Here is a 25,559-nt window from a genome sequence, read left to right as displayed (position 1 = left end):
CCAGGACTTCACAATTTATTTCAATTCAATTCAATTTATTTAGGCCTACTGTTGGTGAGACACAAAAATGAAATAAGACACAGACCCTACCCTTGAGGATATTACAATCTAGTGGGATGCTAAAAGATGGACATAAATAACAATGATCCAAGGTAATACATAATGAGAATGCACAAGAGAATCAGGCACAGGGCTAGAAACAATTTGAGGATGGGAAGTGAAAGAAGGCTTACTGAATGGAGGAGGTGGTCCCTGAATTGGGCCTTGAAGAAATAGAGGAATCATAACAGGCAGAAATGGAAGCACTTTGCAAATTTCAAAGTGCTCTATAAATGCTAACTACTCACACATACATCATATCCCTGATCTCTTGGACTCTTCTGGAGTTTTATTCTGTTTCAGAAGAATGATTTTTCTTGTTTGTCACCTGTTTTCAACTTGTCACTAAGTTTGATGAGTGTATTGTTAAATCCTTCATTTCAAGTCATCAATAAAGCTACTGTGAGGCAGCGTCTGGAATGTGATATAGCAGAAAGAATACCAGACCAGGAATCAGTTTTTTCTGGGTTTCCATTCTGGCTAAGCTATTACTTAGTCAATGTAAACTTGAGTAAGACATCTTCCTTTTTTGAACCTCAGTTTCTTCCTCTGTAAAATGAAGACAGTAATCCTTGGACTACCACACATCATGGGCTTTAGGTGAGGACAGTGCTCTGTAAAGTCATCCTCATACCACTCTGTCCCATCCCCCTTACTTTGTGTATCACCTCCTGGGTGTCTGAGATGAATTCTCCTCATATCTGTCTGGTGAACTCCCTTTGCTCCCTAAGGCCTTACTAAAAGTGCCAGCTCCCCCATAAAGCCTATCCTGACTCCATCATCAACCCACCCTAGATGAAAATGATCTCTCCTTTCTCAAATTTTGCTTGGAATTTTGCCTCCATCTCTTCTTTGCATTTATCTAACTCAGTTATTTGTATGCAAATCATTAACTCCAGTAGATTATAAACTCCCTGATAGCAAGAACCATGTCTCATCTATCTCAGTACTTCCTGTTTCTAAAACATCAGTAAATGTTCAAATTAATTAAACTGGGCTACAAAACTCTAAATAACTGTGACCTATATTTGGATGGGCATCAGGACAGATTACTATGGGATATTATTCGCTACATTCTCCCATCAGTCACTGGTAACCTGCCTCTGGGTTTCTCATTCAGACTAAGTTGTCATGTCATACCATTGCAGAGTCATGATCACAGAATAGCCCTTATGGACTGACCAATGGGCATATCCTGAGCAATGAAATTAAAAAAAAAAAACTTTCTTTAAGTAGGGGAGATGATTACTGTTCCTTCTCTTTTGTCCAAGTGCCCCAGAATTCTGTGAAGGAAGAAAATGCCATTAGCCTGATTGTCCCAAATCACTGATAGCAAGTACTAGTAGGATTGGGAAAAGGCAAAAACACAATCACGAAATGGGGTTCCTTCACATATGGCTAAGATTATATTGCTGAAGTAATATACTTTCTTTCTAAAATGCCTGGGCTCTGACAACTGGGAATCCCTTTCAGAGTCCCTTGAGGTTTTGTTGTTTTCATGCTGTTGTTGCTTTTGGTTAGGTTAAAGCAGGGGGACAAAACAGTCCCTCTGACATTTAAATGTGAGTGACAGGAGATAAATGTGTTAGCAAAAGGAATTTGTTGATATTAAGGAAAGGTAAAGTTCAAATGTGAATTTATCCACATGTGCACTTCCTGTGGATGCCAGGACACGTTCTTTCATGACCCCCGTGGCCTCTGAATCATTCTGATCTGCCCAGAAGGCCCCAGATGCCTCCTTGACCCCATCTGTTGAAGGTCGACAGGCAGAGCGGAGTCCCATGAAAAATGACTGGTATAAAGGCTATCACAAGGAGGGGCCCAAGTTTTCAAAGCAATGCTCCTTCCCTGGGTAGGAAGATAAACTAGATCCTTGAGCATCAGAGGGTGCAAAAAATCTCATCTTTGAGCTGAACCTCAGGAATCACAGAACCCAATTCACCAAAGATCACAAGAAATCAGGAATCTCCTCTTCACTCAATAAATGGTCATCCAGTTTCTACTTCAGTTCCTACAGTAAGGGAGTTTTTAGTTGCCTCCCAAAGCATCCCACTTCACTTTTGGAAAGTCAGTCGACATGCATTTATTAAGCACCTACTATGTGCTGGACATTATGCTAAGTACAAAATAAAGCAAAACACAGTCCTTACCTTCAAAGAGCTCAGAGTCTAACAGGAAAAACACTAGGCAAACAACTAGGTAGAGACAAGATATATACTGGATAAACAGGGGAGAATCTCAGAGGTAAGGAACTACCATTAAGGGACATTGGGAAATGCTTCTCCCTGGGAGCATTCATCAGTGGTACCCCTCTCCCACCACCAAAACTAGGTTCCTCCCTTTCTTTCCCCATATTTCAATCTTTGAAACAAAGGCAGATCTACCTTTGCCTCCTCAAACATTCTCCTGTAGGCTGCCTTCTTTCTGAGAGATCACAGGAATTATTTTTCCTTCAATGTTAATCTTTGACTTAATTGGGGCGTTATTACACATTTTCCTGTCTTCTTTTTCCTCTTTTCCCTCTTATGCATCCTCACATTTTGTGACTTAGTCCCACTAAAAACATTCATTCACCTAGCTTCTATCTGCCTTCTGTTTGTACCTTTATCTCCTTACTTTTGGAAAGAAATCTCTTAATGGTCTCTCTGTTGTTGTTATTAATTTTTTATCTTGGTCTCTGGATTTATTTACCTTTCTTGTTTTTCTATTCACTGATTTGTTTGCAAAGCAAATATTTTGTTCAGATCTGGTTTTCTTTCTAGGAATTCTTTGAATGCCTCTTTTTAAAATTAAATGTCTAACTTTTTTCATTCATGATTAGACTTAGGTTTTCAGGGTATGTCACCTTGGGTTGCATTTTGAGTTCTTTTGATTTCAAAACATGTTATTCCATTTTTTCTTTCCATCTTCTGGTGGTTACAGAATAGTCTTATATTCCTTTCCTTTATATTTGGTTGCTTGCAGAATTTGTTAGTTGTTATTGGAATTGTTAAATTTTACCACTATATATGTCTTGAAGTTTGCAGCATAAGTTTTGTCTGTTTTGTTTTTTAGCTCTGGAGAGGATTCTGTGGATTCTTTCAATTGGCATGTTTTTTCCCCCCATGTATTCCAGTTTTCTTATATTTCTTTCATTATAGTGTTCAAATATTTTTAGTGTTCTTCTGTGAGACCTATAACTTTTAAGTTGTCTCTATTCATCCTGTCTTCAAGATCAATTTACTTTGCTTGTATGGAGATCATGTTTTCTTTTAACATTATTATTTTTTGCTTCTCTTCTTCCAGATTATTCTTCACTTCTGTGTATTTGCATTCCCAATCAGTTATTATCTCTTTTGCCCTTTGGTGACATTTGCCACCATGGATTCAAGTCTTTCTATTCCGACCATTATTTCTGTTATGCAAACCATTAATTCTACTTTCACAATTCTTATTTCCCTTTCTAACCATTCAGGAATATCCTGCTGAGGTGCTGTATTCTCTTGGGAACCCATAACATCTTTTGCCTCATCAGGCAACTCATCAGGTATTGATCTCTTTTTCTTTGTCTTGCAATAATCATAGCTTTTTGTGCTCATTTAGCTGATCTGGAGGCCACATTCCCTTCTGTTATTAATATCCTTCCTGTTGTTTTATCTACTCATGCTCAGGTTTCTAACTGAGTTTTCTTTCTCCTGAGATCTTGGTGATTTCAGTCTTTTTTCCTTATTTCCCCATTCCTCACTTTCTGATCCTTTCCTCTTTAATTATAGTTTTCCAGGGGGTTGGACCACAAAGCATAGCCTCTTCTGAAGCTATGTAGTCCAGGTTGTATTGGTGTCAATTTCTGCCAGAGGGCTTTCTATGGTGTACAAAACTGGCCATAACTGGATGCTGGGTGCTCTTTCCCTCAGGTTTAGTGAAGTGCCACACAGCCCCCTGTGTCCTGACTCAGTTTTCTCCCTTCCTTTCATTCTTTATTTAATCTTTTTTGCAGCACAGAAGACTGTGCTGAATTGCATTCCCAGAGACAGCAAGCTTCTTCTTTTTTATTTTTTTTTTTTGGTGCCAATTGGAGGAAGGGCAGGGTAGAGTTGAGTTCTGATCTGATTGTGTAGCCTAGCTGCCAGACTGTGGTGGGTGGGTGGTAGAGAAGGGGATGCTGAGAGATATTGTTAGCAGTTAGGGATTAGCCTTCTTTACTGTTACTTTGTCAAGTTTTCACCTCATTAAAGTTCTTGGTGTCATAGACCGTGGAGAAATCTGAAATTGCTTATGTCGTGTGCATAATTCTTATTTTGGAGAGATCTTAGAAGTCACGAGCATAGAAGAAAATGTCTAGTCCACCATCTTGTTGGTCATAAGACATGGAATTCTCTGTCTTTAAAACATACTTAAATGTGAATGACTGTCTCCCTTGAAAGAATATAAGCTTCTTGGGAGGAAATATTCATTCTTTGTATTTGTATCCCCTTCACCTGGCACTTAATGGGTGTTTAATAAATGCTTGTTGATGGAGTGATTCCTGCCACCTGTCCATTTATCTTTGTTCCTGCTTATAGGGTTGGAGTCCCTCACAAGACTTGATATTTGCACCACCATTTGGATCAAGGGACCTTGCTCTGGGGGAGCTGGTGAGAGAGAAAAACTAGCCTCAGGGACAATCTCTGAACTTGATCCTCCTTTCAGGTTCTGTAGGACAAAGCCCTTTCTCAAGAGAACCCAAAGAGGAACATATCATCTCTGGATTCCCAAGGGATCAGCAGTTTTTGGTCCTCATATGCATAGATGGACTTTTGTTGGTCACTTCAGAGTCTCTCCATCCCCATCCCCAGTCTCATAAAACCATCCCAGACCAGTAAGAGCCAAAGGAACCCATGGGGAGATTCTCAGTCAGTAGAATATTTTGTTGTCACCCAGGAAAAAACAGATCTCTGTGATTTTCCAACATCACACTCTAAGTAACATTTTTTTTAACTAACCTGAAAGTGGTCTAGGTATGTTGGCCATAATTATTCTTGCATCCTGCAAGATGAGGCAGGTAGATGGCACCATAATGCACAGAGTTCTGGGCCTGGACTGGGAAACACCTGAGTTTAAATCCAACCTCAGACACTGGCTAACTTTACAGCCCCGGGCAAGTCACTTAAACTTCTGTTTACCTCAGTTTCCCCAACTGTAAAATGGGGATAATAATAGAATCTACCTCACAGGGTTTTTGTGAGGATCAAATGAGATAATATTTGTAAAGTACTTAACACAGTGCCTGGCATGTAGTAGGCACTACATATATATGTGTGTGTGTGTATATATACATATCTATATGCACATATACACACACATATATATACATATATATATACACATACATACATACATACATATATATTCCCTCCCTCTTCCCCTGCACACAAAGTGCCCTTTGAGCTGGATCCAGGAACCATTTCCTCACCCTTAATTCTTCCTAGGTAGATAGCAAGTGGTTCCTTGTTGAAGGGTTTCTTGGAGTCCACAATTTATGGATCTTCCAAATGTGACTAGATCTCTATGCTAAGGCCCATGACTGGTAACAGCCTGATATGGCTTGTGGTAGCTTCACATGGTCTGGTCCCCAGATTCCATAATGTCAGGAATCTTGAATAAATAAGATACCATTTAGTCAAACCATTTTTTTTAAGGATGGAGAAACTGGGGCCCAGAGAGAGTAAAGGATTCATACAGTGAGTTAGGGGCAGTCATGATAAAAATCTAGGCTTCCCAACTCCCAATCTGGGGGTCTTTCCACTATATGCCTCTGTGGGAATCCTTCCCTGATTCCCCTAGCTATTAGTTGTTCCCTAATGACTCAAATGATCTCATATTTACTTATCTGATTACATATTATATGTTATATGTTGTCTCACCTTGTAGAATATAAGCTCCTTGAGATCAAGGAATATATTTCATTTTAATCTTGTTATCCGCAGTAGCTGGAATAATCGCTGGTACAGAGTATGTACATCCTGCACATAAAATATCATGCTAAAATAAATGCTTGTTGAATAGTTTGGATACTTCATGCCTAGTATACCATCTACACAGTCAAATTAAAAGGGAAGAGAAAGGCCATGATCTCTAGGAGGAAAAAGATAAGGAATCCACATGATTCAAATGTACACACTATAGTTGCCAATTCACTGAATATTAGACTGTAAGTTTCTGAGGGTAGAGACTATGAATAAACTATGCTTTGTCTTTCCCTAAGTTCCCAGCACAGTACTCTCTATATAGTAGATGCTTAATAAATATTTGTGGAATAGTTTAATTAAATTGCTCTAATTCCCACTTGACTTTGGCTGCATAAATAGAGGGAACTTTTGATTTCATCGGTATGGGGAACTTCCAGGTGAAGAAATTCTACCTATTAATGTAGGTTGGTATCTTCTCTGCAACTTTTCATCTTAAGAGAGTTGCCAGCTTGATGAAAAATGCTATCCACCTCCAGAAAAAGAATTGCTGGAGTCTGAATGCAATCAAAGCAGACTATTTTTCACTTTTTTTGTGTGTGTTTTTTTCCCTTTTGGTCTGTGTCTTCTTTCACAACAGGATGAATATGGAAATATGTTTTGCACGATTGCACGTGTTTAACCTACATGAAATTGCTTATCATATCAGGAGGGAGAAAATTTGGAATTCAAAATTTTAAAAAATGAATGTTAAATATGAGAGAATGAAAGAGAAAGAGAAAGAGAGAGAGAGGGAGAGAGAGAGAGAGACAGAGAGAGAGAGAGAGTTGTCTGGAAAACTGAAAAGTTAAGTGACTGGCCTGAGCTCTCAAGGGCCGTACGTGTCAAAGATGGGACCAGCTCTTTATTCACTATGTGATGCTGACTTTGGGCTACGTAGACAAAGCCTGAATTGGTATATTACAGGATATTAAAGGGGGGAAAAGTCTTACTAATCAACCTGAACTTTTATGTTGGGGTCTCAACTGATGCATTGGGAATCATTTATAATACTTGAGTCCATGGGGAATAATTCTTTGTATGTTTAAGAAGAATAAGGAGGGGAGAGAGGACTATATCCTGATTGTTTACTATTCTTTAATGAACAATTTATTTTAATGAGCTTTTTTGATTCCCTCCTAAAAACTCAATCCTGACTTGGTAGGACTGACTATCCCCAGGGCCTTGGCTAGATATGTAAATGAGCCCTTTTTAATCTCTGTGATTTTTTTTCCCCTTATTTCATTCCTTACAGGCTCCTTGTCTTTGGTGACTTGACTTATCTGGTAAATAACTTCAGGCATAGTCTTCCAGTTGAAGGATTTCCTGTCTGATCTGAAAGACAGTGGATATTTTAATGTTATCACTTTATTGCAAAATGGTATAAGACTCTGTCGGACAACAGTGGCAAATAGACCCAGTCATTCATCACAAGACCAGAGCAAAACCCTGCTTTGTAAAAAACAAATAAACAAACAAACAAAAAAACCCATAACCCAACAAAAAACTCCTTCCTTCCTAAAACCACAAAAGCAATGTCAACGTTATTCTGAGGAGAGGGCACACTGAGTTTTTTCCTAAGGCCAACTGGTGGGCAAGTGGTCCATAGTAAATTTCCTGGACTTTCCTGTCCCCCTTATTAAGCCTTAGCTGCTATTTTAGGGAACAATGAACAAAGATGAATAAAAAAGAAAGGGGCAGGGATCTTTGTAATTATTCAAAGGCTAACTGTGTGACTTAAGAATAATGCATTATTTTTCCTTGTATGTATCCTGAACCAAGTAATGCCCTCTCTTGGGAACCGCAATTAGTCAGTGTTTAGTTTGACCATCTGTAAAATGATCATAGTATCACAAGTTTAGAGCTATAATACTCCATAATGATCATCTGGTCTGACCCCCCAATTTTACAAATGAAGAATTTGAGCAACAGAGGTGAAGTGATTTGTCCAGGGTTGTACAGTTAGTTATGTGTGAGAGGTGAGATTTGAATTCAGATCTTCTTGACTCCAAGTCCAATACTCTGTCCACCAAACCTAGTAATGTTTTTACTATCTGCCTCACAGAGGTGAGGAAAGAGCTTTGTAAACCTTCAAACTTATATAAAAACATGAGCTGCTGTTTGTAGTAGAATCAGCAGCAGCAATAGTAGTGATAGTAATAGTAGTAGCAGTCAGTAGTAATAGCATTCATATAGTGCTTTAAGGTTTGCAAAGTGCTTCTCTTATGTTATCTCATTTGATCCTCAGAATAATCCCAGGAAGGAGGATTACTATTGTCCTCATTTTACAAATGAGGAAACTGAGGCACAGGGTAGTTAAATGACTTTTCCAGGGCTACATGGCTAGTATCTGAGGCTGGATTTGAACTTAGATCTTCCTGACTTCAAGTCCAGTACTTTAGCCATTGCACTACCTAGCAGAGTTAGAATTGTTTCTTACAGATGGGGTTATCTGGAGAAAATTCTTTGGATCCAAGTACTCTAACCTTCGAAAGAAGAGTAGAGCCCTAACGATCCATCATGCTGGGGTTAGGAGAGGAATTGGAAGTCATTTCCAGGAAGGGCAGAAACCTGCCTGGTAGGTGTTATATACGCACAGACAGGGTCCTAATTAGGGCAAGGAGATAGAAGCTTTGCCCCAATTTAGAGTTCTACCAAAGTTTAACAATGCTGTCCTAAAAACATCTAAGCTTAGCACCTAGTTAGCAAGAAAAATGAGTTAAAATAGGAAGCTAACACCTGTCTGTGAGCCACTGCATTAAGTAATTCCCCTTCTTGCTCAATTAGATTTGTCTTAATTATTTCATGTATTATTTTCCACATCAAGAATTACAAAATTGATTCCAGGAACTGTTTTGTGCTTCTTGATCTGGGAGGCAGTCTGATTAATTATGGCTATGGGCACAAATATAAAAGAGACATCCCAGTGATGAAGCAGCGAAGGTTGAAGGATCATTCTTGGGTGAGGCTAGGAGAAGTGAGTGTGGAGGATCAAGATGGAGCCTAGGAAGTTTAGCTAGATTAGATTTAGGTCAAGAAGCATGGAACTCGGTGGTTAGTAGAGAGATTTCTTTTATGCTCTGTATCTTATTGTGATGATGCTGAATTAATAGCCTTCTTTTTCCTTGTGAAGACATAGCTTCAGCAATGGGAACATTCATTCCCTTAACCAATGCAGATCATGACCCCTCTGTTCCTTACGAGGGCAGTCTCTGAGGCCAATGCCCTCTAGCCCAGTTCTGCCCTGAGCTCAGCCTGGCTACTCCTCAAAGGACAGAGACGTAGCCCATCCCTATATGTGTACTGTAGGTTGTTCCAGCATGCCAAGATCATTTAGAACTTGTATTCTGTTGGCATGGGCATTGGAAGAGTGCTCATTAATAAGTCTTAGCAAAAGTGCCTATGTGGCCTGTAGTTCATGACAAAGAATAAGAATGGAAGCAGGAAGCAGGTGCCAGAGCTTGGGCACATGGGCAAAGTGGAAACAGGAAGATGGAGTACTAGGACTTTAACTTAGGAAGACCTGAGTTCAAATCCTGCCTCACACACTTACCAACTGTGACCCCTTGGGCAAGCCACTTAACATTCTCAGTTTCCTCATTTATAAAATGGGGACAGTGGCGTAGTGGATAGAGCACTGGGCTTTGAGTCAGGAAGACCTGAGTTCAGATCCAGCCTCAGAAACATTACATGTGTAACCCTGGGCAAGTCATTTAACCTTTGTCTGCCTCAGTTTCCCTATCTATAAAATGTGGATAGTAATAGCACCTGCCTTCTAGGGTTGTTGTGAGGATCAAATGAAATAATAATTGTAAAGCACTTAATACCGTGCTTGGCACATAGTAGGTGCTTTATAAATGCTTGTTCTCTTCCCTACCACACAGGGTGATAAGGACCATTGAAATACTATGTGCAAAGTACTTTGTAAATGTTTAAACGCTTAGATTGATTCCCAATGACCAACACAAAGACGCTTTAAACAGCACCCTTTATTATAATCCTTAAGTAATTATATAATCAGAACAGCAGTGATTAAGAGACACCATCCAATAGCAACAGAACACCAGTTCAACTGGATCCCTTGGTTACCAAGCACTGACGTCCATGCTTAGCTATACGGTAGAGGGGGCTGAGAAGTGGAACAGGTGACCTGTCATGGAGGAGCTGATGGTCTAGACAAGTAGGGCAAGGCTCCTAGCATGGAAAGTTAAGTTTCAAGACGAGGCTATTGTTGCAAATGGGATGCTGGCAGTACTCTCCCTTACCAGGTCTTAAGTGAACAAGCTTCTTGAAAATGGGGTTTGCCATATGTGTGTATATGTATGTATATATGTATATACATATATACATATGCACACACATATGCACACATGTGTATATACATACAAATACAGAATATGTATATATGTATGTATGTGTGTGTGTGTGTGTAGAGAGAGACAGACAGATAGACAGATGGACAGACTGAATGAACTATCTGTGTGGGGGTTTTGAAAAAGCAGTCTTCTTAGGATTGTAGACCTTGGTCTATATAGCACAAAGTAAAGGGAAAAAGCGGATAATCGTCTGCTAAACTGTGCCTATGTAGACAACTCAAGTCATTTAAGACCAAAAGTGCATTCAACATGGCTGTGATTAGTTTTGCCCAGGGGGGTGACATAGCACCTCACATCATGCTTCTGATAAAAGTTGCCTGGGTCACTTAACCTGTGAGGTAGGAATCTATCCCAGTCTCGTGTCTACACTATGGGGAGTGCCATACATTTGATGGACACTTCCTCCCCCCACCCCCAGACTGGCTACCTAACCAGATAATGTCCCTGGATGTGGGATGGATGCTCCATTTGACTCCTCTGTCTCTACAGGCCCCAGATTCCCAGATACTATCCCTAGACGTGGGATGCATGGTCTACTTGGCTCAGCCGTTCCCCAATGTCCCACCACACCCTGCACTTGGTACTTGATCCATGTATTCTTGACTTTGGGTCTTGGGGGAGTTGCAAAAGGGGCAGCTAGTCATCAGTGGGTTTAATCAGGTGACCATTGAAGGTGATGTAGATGTCTGATTCCTCACTGTAGATGGCATTCTCTCGTTCTCGCTTGAACATCCTCACCCAGACCTCGTCTCCCTCTTCCAGGTCCAGCATGAGGCTCTGGCTCTGCATGATGCTCCGGTCACTGGGCTGGGTGTACAGGATGGCTGCCTCCTGGTCGTTCCTCATCAGGTGCAGGTAGGTCTCCTTGAAGTTCCAGGTGTGCACATTTAGGTTGAAGAAGTAGACGCCGGCCACGTAACAGGAAAACCGACCCGTGAACATGTTAAAATGCTTGTAGAGATTCACAAATTCTGTGTCAAACGTGACGTCTTGGAAGTAGTCATTACTGTGGAGGACCTTTTTCCGGCCCACTGAGAAGGCTTCGTAGACATGCTTGCAGGAATTTCCTGGCAGGCCAATTTGTCCTTTCTGGCCTTTCCGTCCTCTGTACCCTCGTTGGCCGGGTATCCCCTCCTTCCCACTCACTCCGGATTGTCCTTTTTCTCCCGATTCACCTTTCTCTCCTGCAGTCCAAATAAAACTTAGGATGTCAGAGCTAAAAGGAACCTTAGAGATTACCCAGTCCAAACCTTTTGTTTTACAATTGGGAAAGTGGAGGCTTAGAAAGATTAAGTGACCTGTTCCAACTCACAGAGACAGAAAATGACAGAGGTGTCCAGGATTAGGACACACATACATCATGTAACTCTAGATCCAGGGCTCTTTCCACTGTCCCTCATTTTTATAGAGGAATAAGCAAATCTAGAAAGGGGAAGGATCAGTTTAAAATGTCACCATGAACTGTGGTAAGGACTAGATTAGAACTTTGTCTCTCTTCTTTCCCAATTTAGGGTTCTTACCACCCTTCATTCTTCCCTCACCATTCCCCAGCACTTCTCTTCCTTTCTAAACTCTTCTATTAGGAAGGATCTGCAACAATGCCTACCTACTTATGCTTCTGGACTTGGAAGGCTTTGATTGCCCTATACTGGTGAATAATAATAAAAATGATGGTCATAATGGAGCATATTGTATAGTGCTTTGAGGTTTACAAAGATCTTTTCTCATAATCTTGTGAAATAGGTAGTATAATTATCATTAGCTCTATTTAATAGGTAAGAAAACTGAGGCAGCTAGAAATTAAGTGACTTGCCTAAGGTCACACATATAGTATATTACAGAGCTAGGGCTCCATCTCAGGTATCCTGACACCCAGTCTGATGCTCCTGGCCTAGCAATCTTTCCATTACACCACACTTGATTTTTGAGGCGTTATATTATTAAAATTATATTTTCTTTAAAAAAAAAAAACAACCCAAAGATCACTCCTTAAGTTTGTTTGGTCTGAGTACTCTGGGGGTTATCTGTTGATGTAAGTAATCCCTGTTCTTCCTTCTTACTGGGTGAGGTCTTTGGGCTCCCCCCTTTTGGGGATGCAGTATGGGTAGCACAAACTAACCTTTAAGAATGGTGATGTCAATGGTGGGCTGCAGCCGGGGCATCACCCATGAGGGATGGTTACTCATCCTACTGGAAGGGGGAGGGACAGCAGCAGGGGGTCCTGTGGGACTGCAGCATCGGACACACTTCTGGGCCCTCTGTTTGGATTGCCCCAGGTCTGGCCAGGCCTCAGCGTGCAACACCAAAACCAACAGCATAAAGAGGAAGGACCCCATCTCAGCTCCTGAAATGGAAGCGCGAGTGTCACCAAACCAGGCAACACATTTGGTGGGCCCCCAACCCTCTATCACAAGCCGGTTTGCCTCTCAGATAGCCTCAGAGAGAGCACATGGATGCATGTGAAATCATTAACTAATCTATCAGAACCCATTTTCTGTTTTTCCATCCTATATCGACTCTGTAGCGGGTGCAAAGATGTACAATACAGTCCCTGCCTTCAAGGTGATTATAGTCTGCCGGGGAAACACAGGCAGAACACACCACGTGATGGGCAGAGATATCCCCCTCACTCTACGTCCTTAAGCAAGTACCAAAAGATCCCCTTTCTGGTGAAGATTCTTGTGTTGGGATGTCGAGGTATCTGTTAGAATAAATGGTCATTGAGGTGCCTCTCAGCTCTGAGAGTCTGATTCACAACATAAAGTACATCAAAACAAGGAATCTGAAGGGACATTGCTGACTTGCCCTATCTGACCTCAGTTTCCTCATGAGATTGTACAAAGTGGTCAATGAGGTCATTTCTAGCTCTGACCTTTGATCATGGTAAGTACCGTGGGACATCAGAGGAGGGAGAGGCCAACTCACCCATCTTTGCCCCTTCTCTTCCATACTTAAGATCATAGATATAGAGCTGGAAGGCACCCCAGAGGCCACGGAAGCCAACATCCTTATTTTACATACGGGGAAACTGAAGGCAAGGAAGGAGTAGTGGCTTTCCTAAGGTCACCCAACTGGTCTATGCCATCAGCAGGATTCTCAAGCTTCTACTCCGGCCCAGCCCCTCATAATCTCTTGTATGAGATGGACACAGATTATCAAGTTATCTTTATTGCAAGTTATGATTAATAACGGTCATGGAAATTAAATGAACTAGAGCCACAACTAGAGAAAGGCAGCCTGGCGTAGTGGTTAGAGAGCCGACCTCAGAGTCAGAAGACCTAGGTTCAAGTTTTACCTCTGACACATACTGGCTAAGTTATAACCTCTTAATAGCCCAGGCAACTATGAGTCAGATTTCTGCTCACTTCCCCCAACCCCTCTCCTGCCCCCAACAAAAATACCAGAAATCGAGTTTGGAGTTAGAGGGCCTTGAATGCCAGGATAGGGTTCTTTGAAAATTCCTTCGTCCTCTACAGCTAATCTGATTCTCACCTCTCCTTTACAGTCATGTTAGAGTCCTATCTTCTTGATGAAAGCTTTCCTGATGTCGATACCCCACAATGAGCTCTCATCCCAATCAACTGCTATGGTCTGTACTGCTCCATTGAACTGAGCAAGCATTACCTCGGCTTCTGAATGTCTTTTTACCTGAGTACATGAATCCACTGAGTCTACTGAGTACTATAAGGATAGTATTGCTTTATTCACCTCCTATGGGTCACAGTGCATTGAGCCCAGAAGATACATTTTTTAAGAACTAAACTATACTTTTAAGGAACTCCCGGAAGGGAAATTCCCTTTACTAGTGCAGGCAGGCATTTGATTTGTAATCTATAGTTTTACCGCATTTCCTGGAGGCACCAGGAATTGAATTCAGGTATTCTTCAGTTTAAGGAGGACTCTTTACCTGTAACACTAGACTTCTCATTGATAGGAGTTCAATGAGTGTTTGCTGAATTGTAGAAATTATGGATCACATAGGGGAGGCAGAAATCAATTGTTAGAGAGCCTTAGAATTTAGACAATGGAGTTGGAATGTGAGAGTTGATCAAGAACCACTTGTAGATTGAGGAGATGACTGAATCCCTAGCCAGACCTATTGCCTCTCGTCAAATCTAAATACTATTGCCTTCACTCCCTAGGCTGGCCAAAACCAAATCAGCATGGAGTTTGGGGATTATAGGAGTAAACTTCTTCCTGGTGCCTGTATAATTGACTCCTGTTTCCTAAAGGGTTTGGCACCCCAGTCTACTGTACATCTGAAAAGCAATGAATAGTTTTTATTCTAAAGACCTTATTCTTCCTTCCTTCCTTCTTTCTTTTTTCTTTCTTTCTTCTCATTTTATAAACTTCTACAATCAGAGCTAAGTTTGTGTGTAAATCAGATATAGTGCCAAGTTCTAATAATCTTACCAAAAAAAGAAAATGAAGAGGATCAAATAATCACTTTCTTAGATAGCATCTCTAGTTTCTGGGAGATAATCACTATTATTTTAAAAAGGATCTTTTCCCAGTCCTCACTGACCTATGTTCACTTCCAATAAATGGCTGGAAGAAGAGTGTGATTATTACATGTTTATTATATAGTCCTCCTTGGAGGTTCCTTTGTCTTGCCTTGGGAGCTCAGAAGAAAGCATTATTGAATGTTCAACATGAGGGATTGATATAACCCCTAGTTCTGGGAATGAAATGAGAGCTTATCTTGCATTGGGCCACTCTCTTGGGTGCCTTTAAGAGATTAATTCTGTATACCATGTGGCTCAGCTGCCAGCAGTGGGAATGTGGTTTCCTCAGTTGGGACTCATTTATTTCAGTATGATTTACGATTACTGCTAATAGCAACAATAACAAGGATGATGATGATAACAGTCTCTTATACTTGAACTGCTAAAATGCTTTCATGCCCCTTTCTTCATTTGAAACTTACAACAACACTGTTAGACTATAAGACAGGTGTTAGTTTTTAGCACCATTTTATAGGTGAATAATCTTAGGCTTGAAGAAGGAAGTAATTGTCCACGGTCAGGTGCCTAGTAAGGGGCAGATCCAGACCTAGAGCCATATCTAGCAATTTTTGCACCTGGGGCAAGCACTAGAAATGTCTAGGGGTGATAGGCTTGACTAAACTGGGGTATGACCTTCTTTGAGGAAGAAAGTATGGAAAACAATATCTTGAGATTTCTATGCTGCTGAAGGATCAGCGACTTTGGAGTAGGCAGGAGAAGCCAGGCGGTTCTGGAATGCCCATGGAGGGGAAGAAATGTGTTTCTTGGTAATGACTGGTGTCCTTTAAATATTTGCCCTAGAGTAAAGCCTTGATCTCTCTACCCTGACTCTTGTCAGAAGTAAGCCTGTAGAATAATGTATTCGTAGAAGGTAAGAACTAGAAAGAATAACTCCCCATCCAATCTGGTGCCATCACTTAGGGAATTGAAGCAAGCCCCTCACTTAGGGGGCTAAGTGACTTGCCTACGGTCACACAGAAAATAAACCCAGGTCTTTTCCCACTCCCATTAGGTCACTTCTCTGAAAAATAATCATTCACACATTTCCAGGTCTTCATAATTTGGTAAGACCTTCCACATCCTTATCTGATTAGTGAAGTATAGCTAAGAATGATTTGGAGTCAAAGGACTGGAGCTCTTCTATTTAACACCTGTGTCTCCTTGGCTAAATCACTTAACCCATCATGATAAGCCTAGTTTTTCAGCTGTAAAATAAAAGGACTGGACTAGATGACCTTTCTGTTTCTTCTTGGTCTAGGTCTGTGATCCCGAAGGACCACAGCAGATTGACTGGACTCGTGATCTTAGTTTAGGGAGCTGACAAACATCTGTCTTTGGTTTGAGAGAATGTGGAGGGCTCAGTGATGTCCATCACTGTTACTAGAAACCCCAAGATTGGAGTATGGATTCTTGTCTCATCCACTGTGGTTGTTCTACCCACTACCTAACCTTTGCGTGTGTGTTTGAGTTGGGGGGATGGATGGGGAGAAAGCAAGCCCACAGGCTATTAATCTACCTTTGATAAGTAACTTGAGGATCAGGCATTATCAGAGAAACCTGTGCTATTTTTGCACAGCCCCAAATAAAATGGAAATTTGAAAGGCATAGAAATAGATTTGTTTTAGTATAGACCCCAAGGTTACGATGCCCAAGACAGCTCTGCGTTTTTGATATTCTTTCTCAGTAGCAAATTCTGTCTTCAAGACTAGAAGTAGGATAGTTGTCTGGAGGCCTGGGGGAAGCCCTCCCCTGTCTGGCTGCTCTTTCTAAAGGAAGAGCAGGAATAGCTGTGGCCTGAAGCCCTGGATAGTCTGTTCTGAGGCCCAGTCTCCTGGGGCTATGCGCAGCCTAGCCTTTGGTCAAATGTTTTTCTGTCTTCAGAGCACCACTTGACTTTGGCTGGGTCAGACAAGGGCACAATTCATTCCTGCTCGGGAAAGGATCCACACCGGAGATTTAAAACTCATCAATCTGTCTGCTCCAGCTGAGCCAGATCTAAATGGGGGGGAGGGGGGGAATGTCCTTAACACTTTCCTGACCAATTCAGGGTAAAGTAGGGAATGACCTTTGACAGGCCAATTAAAACTCTGTTAACATCATAGAATACCAGGACTGGATGAGGCCTGAGAGGTATTTTAATCTAATCTACCAGTTTTAAAGATAAAGAAACCTACTTAGTGTGTTTGAATCTGGATAGCAAGGCCCCTTTTTTAGCAGAAGCCTCACTCCCCATAGGTTGATTTGCCTGTTAGTGCTCCATCCTCTTCTTCATTTACTCTATTTCCTATGGACTTTTCATCAAGGGCTCAAGTCTTGCCTCTGCTACTCATTAATTGTGTGACCATGGACAAACTGCAGTTCAGAAAAAGAAAGGCAAGCCTGTAGTGGTTGTCTAGCTACTCAGAAATTCAGGATTATCCTCCCACATTGGCAGAATAGGTAGTTGCCTTCAACTTGAAGAGCATCACTGACAGATTTTCCCATCTTATTAATTTTGAATATTGTCATGGTGCCTGAAATTTCACCATTAGAGATTCATTTCTGTAAGGGAAGGGACTGAGTCTTCAGGTGGCCAAAGTTAAAGGAATGACACACACATCAACTACTAATGCCCCAGTATTTATTAACTTATCAGATTAGTCAGCTGCCTAGCAGAGGGAAAGGTTTTCAAAGACACGGACAAAGAACTGGTAGGTTTTGAAGGACACAGCTGTATATGGCAGTTCAATAGGTGGTAGGCCCCTTGAGGACAGGGTCTCATTTGCTTTTGTCTTTGTATCTAGTGCTTGGCACATAATAAGTGTTCTGTGGATTTGTGGATGGATGCACTGAAAGTGGCATTAGAAATTTAATTAACTTCACAACTTGGCCAACGACCCCAAAGGCCTCCTCCCTCCCATCCCTTTCATGACATTTTTAGCTTCATGGAGATCAGGGGGAATAACTCCTTATTAAACCAGCTGCCTGACCATTTTTACCTAATTGTATTTGAGCAAGACAGACAGCTGCAGGGTTTTTTGTTCGTTTGTTTTTGTTTTTTTTTCTTTAAGTTCCCTCTATGCCACTTGGATACTCATGATCCTGAGAGAACAACATTGCTATTAACATCCCTGACAATCCCTAACAACTATTTTAACAATCCCTGATTGGTCACCCAATGCTTGTTTCAAATTAAAAAAACAACTCCATTGATGGGGCTCTCATCCCCTCCCACCCCTACCCCCTATTCCACACAAGTATTCTATTTTGGCATAGAACTAATTGTCAACATGGTTTTCCTTATGTTGAATTGAAATCTCTATACTTCTCCCCCCTTTCATATCCTAGATTTATAATTAGAAGGAACTTGGAATTCTCCTAATCCAGCCCCCTTCATTTTTGATGAGGAAAGAGAGACCCAAAGACATTAAGTAATTTCTCCAAGGTCACACAAATAGTAAGTGGCAGAGTTAAATCTCTAACTCTGGCTTTCTGACTCTATATTAATATTCTTTTCAGTGGATTCTGTTGCCCTTGATGGGATCTAGATGAGGAATTTTTATTAAGGAAGGGATGGGGGTCGGGAGGTTGGAGGGCAGGTGGGAAAAGAACACAGAAACCAGATTCAGGGTGGGAAAAAATAATGGTTCAAGATTATGATGGTCTTTTGCTGGTTGTAATAGAAAACATTCTCCCCCAGGAGCTAACAGAGTCTGGGTGGCTCTGGACATTGAAAGTGGCATTCCCATTTAAAACAACACCTAAGCAAACATAAACCCAGAAAAATAGTAGGAGCTCTCTGCAGACTGGAAACAGCAGTAAATCTGTCCATTTACATCAGTGTATTCCTTAGTGACTATTCAGTAACAGCAGATTTGGTGGGGAGGAGGGGATGGAGGAAATAAGGGGGAAAGAGACTGCTCTGATCTAAATCTCTCTCATCTACAACTCTTCCTGTACCTCAATACTTTTTTTCTTTCTTCTGAGATCCAGAAAAATATGTGTGTGCATACATAAACGTATAATATACATATACACACATGTGTGTATATGTATATGTGTGTATATATGTATATACAGAGAGAGAGAGAGAGAGAGAGAGAGAGAGATCTGACTGACTGAAGTAGATTTTTTTCTTTTTCTGTGTCAGTCTACGTGGATTGTTTTCTTGCAGTGTGAAGCGAGAGACTCCCAAGTAAACAGGGAAGAGGAAAGAAGAATCACCTGCCAGTGTTTTAAGCTACAGTAGAAAAACTAGAGACCAGTAGTATTGAGAGAAATGAAAACCACCCCAGCAACTCCATGCAAAAGGAACCATTCAAATAAAGTCCTGATTTCTACCACTGACTGTACCACTCACCATGTCCTGGGATCATAGATTTAGAGCTAGTTTGAAGGGACCTTTAAAGGTCATCTAGTCCCAAACCACCTCCCCTCCCCCATTTTACAGAAAAGGAACTGAAACTCCACGAGGTTAAATGACTTGCTCAGGGTCCCACAGGTAGTAAAGGGCGGAGTCAGCATTCTGCCAAGCTCTTCTCACTTCTCTGACTCCAAACCTAGTGCTCTTTCCTCTACATCACTTGAGCATGCTCCTTTCCCTTTCTTGGCCTCAGTTTTTTCATCTGTAAAATCAGAAGGTTGGACTGGATGCTCACCAAGGTTTCTTTCAGCTTGAAAATTTAATGATTTCATTTCCTCTCTATCCCCAGTACCTAGCACAGTACCTGGGTTAGAACATGCATTTAAAAGATGCTGAATGAATGAATGAATGCTATCTACCCTATCTATCCCCATAGGATTGTTTTGAGGATCATCAGAGTTAATAGAAATACAAATGTTTGGCTAGATTTAAAGAGCCTATAGCAGTGTGTAATTATCCTTCCTCGCATACTGCCTGAAGCCAGTCTGCTTGACCGGGGTGTGGCTGGGAAGTTTGTTTGCCTGTGGAGCTGTGCCGCAGAATACCTCCAGGGACTGGGCCAGTGAGATAGGTCAGGAAGTAATCCTTCATTCTGTCCAGAGACACAGAGGGTGTTTGCCATGCTCTGCAGCATGGCGCCACTGTGGAGGAACAGACTCCAGGATGGAGCTCAGAGCAATTCTGCCTGGCTAGGCAGAGATAAAGCCACTTGTGTAATGACCTGAGTCATAGATTCATAGAATCCTGGTAATGGGACCTCTAAAGTGATCCAGTCCAAGCAGCACCTGAGCACGTAGTCTGTTCTGCAACATCCCCTGACCAGTGGTTATCCAGTCTCATCTCCAAGACTTCCAGTGCTGGCTCTGAACCCCCTCCCTACTTTGGGCACTCAGTCTACTTTTGGACCGCTCTCCGTTTTAGGAGCTCTTAAAGTGAATAGAAATTTGCTACCCTGTAACTTCCATTTTGGGCATCTAGGTGGCGCAATGGATAGAGTACTGGGTCTGGAGCTAGGAAGACTCATCTTCCTGAGTTCAAATCTGGCCACAGGCACTTACTAGCTGTGTGACCTGGGCAAGTCACTTAACCCTGTTGGCTTCAGCTTCCTCATCTGTAAAATCAACTGGAGAAGGAAATGGCAAACCCCTCCAGTATCTCTGCCAAGAAAACCCCACATGAGGACACGAAGAGTTGGATACAACTCAACAACAACAACAACAGCTCCCATTGTTGCTCCTGGTTTCCTCCTGTGGACGACAATAAATAGAGGTCTATTTCCCTCTTCTTCAGGACGGTACTTCAGACATTTCAACATCCGGCCCCAACTCCTAATTCTCTCCCCTTGCCCTCGGCTATTTCTCTCCCATGACTGGGTAAAGGAGACTTGTACTTCTCCTGTAAATATTACCAATTCCTTCAACTAGTCCTTAAACACCATGGTTTCCAGTTCCCTCACCATTCTGCTAACCTTCTGCTGGCCGTACTACAGTTTGTCTTACACCTCTATACGGGGAAAAGAACATCAATTGAAGAGTCAAATAATTTGGGTTCCAATCCTACTTCTGACATTGCCTGTAGGGTTTTGGACAAGTCATTCAACCTCCACACATATACATACATATGAAATACGTTCAAATGTATTACATACATTATATGTGGATATATAATATGTCATATACTAAAAAAAAATAACATTTTTCTATATATTTATTCACTTGACATTTCTGCTGTAGATACCTACATATGTACATTTCTCCCTCATTAAAACACAAAATACTTGTCAAGTGGGGATTGTTTTATTTTTTTGTACTTGTACAAAGCCTGGCACTTGGTAGGTTCTTAATAATAGCTACTTACTGAATAACTGATTGATTGCTAGGATAGATGACCTCTGAGTCCCTTTTCATCTCTTCATCTATGATTTTATTCTTTCTAAATTGTGGTGCCCAGAACTGGACTCCAAATTTACCCAGATTAGGGCAAAGCACTATGGGATTGTCACAGTCCTTGATGTCCAGAGTGTTCCTGTCACTATTAAATGACCAGACTAGGCTTCTGTAATTGAGGGAAGGAAAACAAATGTTTCCTTAATCATCCAAATCTTGGAAATCCTGAGAGCTCTTTTGCTCTATAATGGAAAGGATTAAATGCTCAAAGCTGGAGGCCAAATCCAGGTGGTTCATACAGAAACCTCTGCCTTCACCTTGGCTATAGCTCAATCTGAGGCTCCTTGGGGCAGGGGAGAAGCCATCAGAAAAAGCCTGGCTTCTGCCCACGAGGACTTTGGTAGCTTAAGTGCCTCAAACTTTGAAAGCATAAAGGGTGCATGAATTACTTTGGGCATAGCACACATAATATTGCCTCCATCCACATCTTTGCAAGATGACATTCTATCTAAAGTCCCACCATGGTGGGAGAAAGACCCTATTCAGATGGTAACTAATCTTTGGTCATGAAATCCCCTCCACCCTCCAAATGGTAGATGTTTGATAGTGGTTCCCCCTAGAACTTTTAATACTTGGACCAATCAGAAAATAGTATTGGACAGGTTTCCTTTCATCCCCCAGTAAAACCCTGGTCTGGCCCCACCTGTGAAAAGAGAGAGTGGGTGGACCCTGCTTGTCTCTAGTTCCTCCACCTGGGAGTTGTAGTGAGCTGCAAAGGTAAGCGAGAGATTGGGTGGGAAACCAGCATCATGCGAAGGGAACATCCATGTTACTTTCTCATAACAACAAGGTATTTGACAATGGTCCTTATTCTTGTAAACAAGGTAGAAAGATTTGAGGTGGATGATAGAAGAATGAGGTAGGTTCAGGATTGGTTAGTCACAGAACTATATCAACCTGGAAGGCAGTCTTTAGTGGGGGTGCCTAAAGGATCTGTCCTTAACCCTGTTCTGTTCAATGTCAGTGCCATGGATGAAGGCATAGATTTCATGCTTGTCAAATGTGAAGACCATGCAAATCTGGGTGAGACAGCTAATATACTAGATGATATAATTCACATTTGAAAAGCTCTCACTAGGCTAGAGTGATGGTATAGATATAAAAAGATAGAATTCAATAGTGATAAATGTAAAGTCCTATATTTGGCCTCAAAAATTAGCTGTGTAAGTATAGGATGGGAAAGAAATGGCAAGATAATAAAAAGATTGAGGGGTTGGTCTTACTGTAAGCTCATTATGAGTCAACAGTTTGATAATGGCAGCCAGAAAATCTTAGGCTATGTTAGGAGAATTACAGAATGTCAGAGTTTGAAGAATCAGCTAATCCAACTTCTTCCAATGATGGACAAGGAAATTAAGGTCTGAAGAGGTCAAATAATTTGCCTAAGGTCAGAGAGCAAGTCAATGACAGAGTTGACACTTGAACCCAGGTCTTCTGATATGAAGTTCTTACACACACACACACACACACACACATTTTTTCTTTCTTTTTTAACTACACTATACTGCCTCCAAACAGAGCTATCTGAAAGTGAAATGAACTGTCTTAGGAGGTAATAAGTTTCTCATCCTGGAGGTCTTCAAGTGAGTGGATGAATGACCGTTTGTTGGGAATGTTGTAGAGGGGATCCATCCTTGTTCAGGTATAGGTAGGACTAAATGACCAAGAGGCAGCTGGTGGCTCAGTTGATAGAACACTAGAGGTCCTGATGTCAGGAAGACCTGAGTTCAAATCCAGCTTCAGACACTTCCTAGCTGTGTGACCTTAGGCAAATCACTTAACCTCTGCTTGTCTGATAAAATGGATCTACTGGAGAAGGAAATGACAAACTACGTGAATATCTTTGCCAAGAAAATCCCAAATGGAGTCACGAAGAATCACGCATGACTGAAATGATGGAGCAAAAACAACAGATGACTACTGAGGGTCCTTCTCATTCTAAGATGTTTACTGCGATCACAGATTATCCCCTAACCTGGACCCACTTGTATATCTTCTGCCCCAAATGCTATTAAACTCTGTCAGAAATGTGTGTCTTTGGTCATGGGGGCAACCAGGCAAGAATGTTGATGATTTGGGGCAACCCATTCCTACTACTCCATCATCAACATGAAGCCTTTATCCTCCTGATCTGAGGTTATCAGTACCGTCTTCATGTTGGTAGTACTGTCATTTGTATGTGAATCAGCCCATGATAAGAGAGCTTTCCACTGTCTCTCCTGCCTGCCCTGTAGTCAAAGAATGCTTCTGTATCTCTTCCTACAATTCCCCTTAGCATGTATTGACAGCACAAGCAATCTCTGCTTGCCAGGAATCTCTCTGTCATGACTTGGAAAGGCCTTTATGTGTTCTGGATGGCCTTTCTACAAAGACTACCATTTCACCAGCCACTTGCAAAAATGAGTCAGTCTCGCCACAAGGACGCTAGCGCTCCAGAACTGCCAGGCAGGCCAGAGCAGCTGGGGCCAGAGTCCAGGCTTTCTGGACTTGCAACAGGGTTGGGTGATTCATGGGTGATTCAGATGCTCTTTGGATTTGCTTGGTTTCTCTTTGCTGCTGAGGCGGCCCAGAAAAGAAGGAAAGAACAGGAGAAAAACAGCCGGCTCCTCAAGTACATATTGCTGGACTTTTATGTTGGGATCTGGCTTCATAGATTTGAGTGAACTATTGTCTCTCTTGGCTTAGCTCTTGGCATGGTGTGCCCACTGCCATAGCATCTATCTGAGCAGAGAAGGAAATTTCTGGGGGCCAGAAGAGAGAGTACATCTTATCTATGGCTCCTTTTCTTTCTGTTGGGTCCCAGTTACCCATATACCTATATCTGCAGGAACTTCCCCTTGATTGGCACCTATTCCTAGTGGGGCAAGAAGCCTTTCCAGGCATGCGCATTTCTGGCTGTGCATCCCAGCCTAACTGTTTAAAACAAAACCCCTACCCCTTTCCTGGAATGGCATCTCCATCACACTTGATCTGGGAGTTAAGATGCCAGGAACCTGAGGAAATGAGTCTCCTCAAAAATGGAGGCACTTGGGATTAGGGCACAGTACCCTGGCAATTGTGTTCCTCAGCTGTTGTACCCAAATAAGGGATAATAACTTGCCCATGTCTTGTGTGCACCAGATATAACAAAATAAATGCACATGGAACTAGGCTATAGAGGGGGACCAAACTGTCAAACTCAGCTCTAGAAAGAATGAATAATCCTTTTCTGGTCCCACCTTGGACCAAGCTACAATATCTAGCCAAGGCCTGAACCCCTGGGCCTCAGCTTTAAATGAACAAATGAGCAAGATTTTGATCAGCTGCTGGGCACCTTGCATCCCACGCACTGATCCTGGTCAGCCCTTCCCATCCCTTTACCTTTCTCAGTCAGGGCTCAGGCTCCTTGCTGCTAGTCGTCTGGCTTCATAGTATGAAAGAGCCTGTTGATTCCACCCTCCACTTCCCCCGGTGGCTTCTGCTGCTGCTGCGTTCCTTGGTGGTGTCCAAATGCAACATTTAAAATTGGTCCAACTTTTTCCTCAAACTCAGCATCCATGGGGCAGGCAGATTACAAGCCTCCATGTGTGTTAGGTGTTGGTGGGAATTTAATTGCATTCCGTTCGGCTCAGCCTGAGACTTGTGCAGAGCTCCTCCCCTTCTCCCTTGGGGTCCTCAAACCTCCACCACCATCACTCCATCAAGGACAACCTCTTTTTCAGGATGTTAAAAGGCTGAAACCTCCTGATCAAATGGAAGAGACATATGGAAACAATCTGCGGGCTTTGGGCAGTTTTGTGGTTATCTGTGTCTTAGCTGGGAGCTTTCTGAGGATTCCCAGATATTTACAAAAGGAAGAGGGGAAGGGGGGGCAGGTAGGTGGAGCCTGGCTTTCTCCTCAGATGGTTCTTGCCCTTTGGAAACCAGAATATCTTGCCAAAACCAGAGGCCTAACCCATCAGACTGTCTGATGAAAATTGTAGTCTTTCTCCAGCCTGTGAAGCTGGAACTATTGGGCCCAAATGGACCAAGGGTTAGAGACCTCCTAGACCAGTGGTGTTAAACTCAAATAGAAATGGGGGGCCACTAACCCATATATAAGGCTCCCAGAGGGCCCCATTAGTTTTTAAATGTAATATGTTTTATTATATTTTTATTTATTTTGTAAAATATTTCCCAATTACCTTTTAATCTGATTCAGCTGCACTTGGGGGTGCTATGGGCTGAATGTGACCCCATGTGTCAGATGCCTGACACTTCTGACCCAGATGACCCCACCTTCAGGACAA

The 25,559-nt window shown here is 41.9% G+C and overlaps 1 protein-coding gene across 1 annotated transcript; it reads right to left on the bottom strand.

Annotated features, from left to right (window-relative positions):
- Positions 1 to 10,530: 10,530 nt before the first annotated feature.
- On the bottom strand, positions 10,531 to 24,765 carry C1QTNF8 (C1q and TNF related 8). The gene is made up of 3 exons (XM_027863252.1): positions 24,652 to 24,765; positions 12,558 to 12,782; positions 10,531 to 11,622 (listed from the first exon to the last, which is right to left on the bottom strand). The coding sequence occupies exons 2-3, from the start codon at positions 12,772 to 12,774 to the stop codon at positions 11,075 to 11,077; spliced, it is 765 nt and encodes a 254-aa protein (XP_027719053.1). The 5' UTR covers positions 12,775 to 12,782; positions 24,652 to 24,765; the 3' UTR covers positions 10,531 to 11,074.
- Between the last annotated feature and the right edge of the window lie 794 nt (positions 24,766 to 25,559).

Source organism: Vombatus ursinus, unplaced genomic scaffold (assembly GCF_900497805.2).
Source record: "Vombatus ursinus unplaced genomic scaffold, bare-nosed wombat genome assembly UNPS02014770.1, whole genome shotgun sequence".
Taxonomy (NCBI): Eukaryota; Metazoa; Chordata; class Mammalia; order Diprotodontia; family Vombatidae; genus Vombatus; species Vombatus ursinus.
This window is presented reverse-complemented; position numbering and strand designations above follow the sequence as displayed.